Genomic DNA, 1,051 nt, shown 5'->3' with positions numbered 1-1,051 from the left:
CAGCCACGAGCCTGTGGCCCCAGCGCAGAGACCCCCTCCTCAGCCACAGCCCCACAGTCCCTGCTGAGGGGACCCTCGAGTGAGCCACAGCTTCACATTCCCAGTGTGGGGACACCCCCTCAGCCGTGACCCTGTGTGGCCCAGCACTGGGACCCCCGACTCAGTCACAACCCCACGGCCCCAGTGTGGAGCCCCCTGCCCCGGTGACCCCCGACTCACCCTGCACGTCCCTGAACTCGTTGGACTCCTCCCCGTGGATGTGGCCCTGGAGCTCCGGGAACTGGGGGGGCACAGAGGGGGCTCAGCGTGGCGCGGGGGGCGCGGGGCACCCGGGGCACCCGGTCCGTACCCACCTCCTTGCCCAGGTCGTGCTTGATGACCTCCTGGATGAGAACGTCCGCCAGGGTCTTGAAGTCCTGCAGGAACCTCCTGTTCTTTTCGGGGCCCGTCTTCTCGGCCACCAGGAGCTGGAAGAGCGGCTCCTCCCGCCGGCACAGCCGCGCCAGTTCCGCCGCCTTCTCCGAGACCCCCACGAGCGCCTGCAGCAGCCCCCCCATGGCGGGACGGGCTGGGGGGACACGGCGCTCAGGGGACCCCCTGGGAGGGGCAGAGCCAGGGACGGGCCCTGCCCGGCCCCGAAATGATCCCGGGAATAGAGGAAGGAAGGGGGGTATGTGGGGACAACGGGGGACAGAGTGACATGGGGATGTGGGAACCTGGGCACGTGGGGACGTGGGGATGTGGGGACAGGGTGACATGGGGACACAGGGATGTGGGGACACAGACATGGGGACGTCGGGATTGTGGGAGTGGGGACATGGGCCTACAGGGACATTGGGATTGTGGGAGTGGGGACATGGGCCAGCAGGGACACGGGACGTGGACATGGGGATGTGGAGGTGGGGACATGAGGACATGAGGACATGAGGATGTGGGGACAGGGTGACATGGGGACGTGGGGACACACACGTGTGACGGGAATGTGGTGACATGGAGAGGTGGGGACATGAGGACGTGGGCATGGGGACACGGGGCCATGGGGCCACGGGGA

The 1,051-nt window shown here is 67.7% G+C and overlaps 1 protein-coding gene across 1 annotated transcript; it reads right to left on the bottom strand.

The window, feature by feature from the left end:
- Window positions 1–160: 160 nt before the first annotated feature.
- LOC115307241 (inositol polyphosphate 1-phosphatase-like) lies at window positions 161–688 on the bottom strand. The gene is made up of 2 exons (XM_029958407.1): window positions 354–688; window positions 161–280 (listed from the first exon to the last, which is right to left on the bottom strand). Exons 1-2 carry the CDS (start codon window positions 555–557, stop codon window positions 161–163), a joined length of 324 nt encoding a protein of 107 aa, XP_029814267.1. The 5' UTR covers window positions 558–688.
- Window positions 689–1,051: the final 363 nt, after the last annotated feature.

Source organism: Manacus vitellinus, unplaced genomic scaffold (assembly GCF_001715985.3).
Source record: "Manacus vitellinus isolate BGI_N305 unplaced genomic scaffold, ASM171598v3 scaffold_150_pilon, whole genome shotgun sequence".
Lineage (NCBI taxonomy): Eukaryota > Metazoa > Chordata > Aves > Passeriformes > Pipridae > Manacus > Manacus vitellinus.
This window is presented reverse-complemented; position numbering and strand designations above follow the sequence as displayed.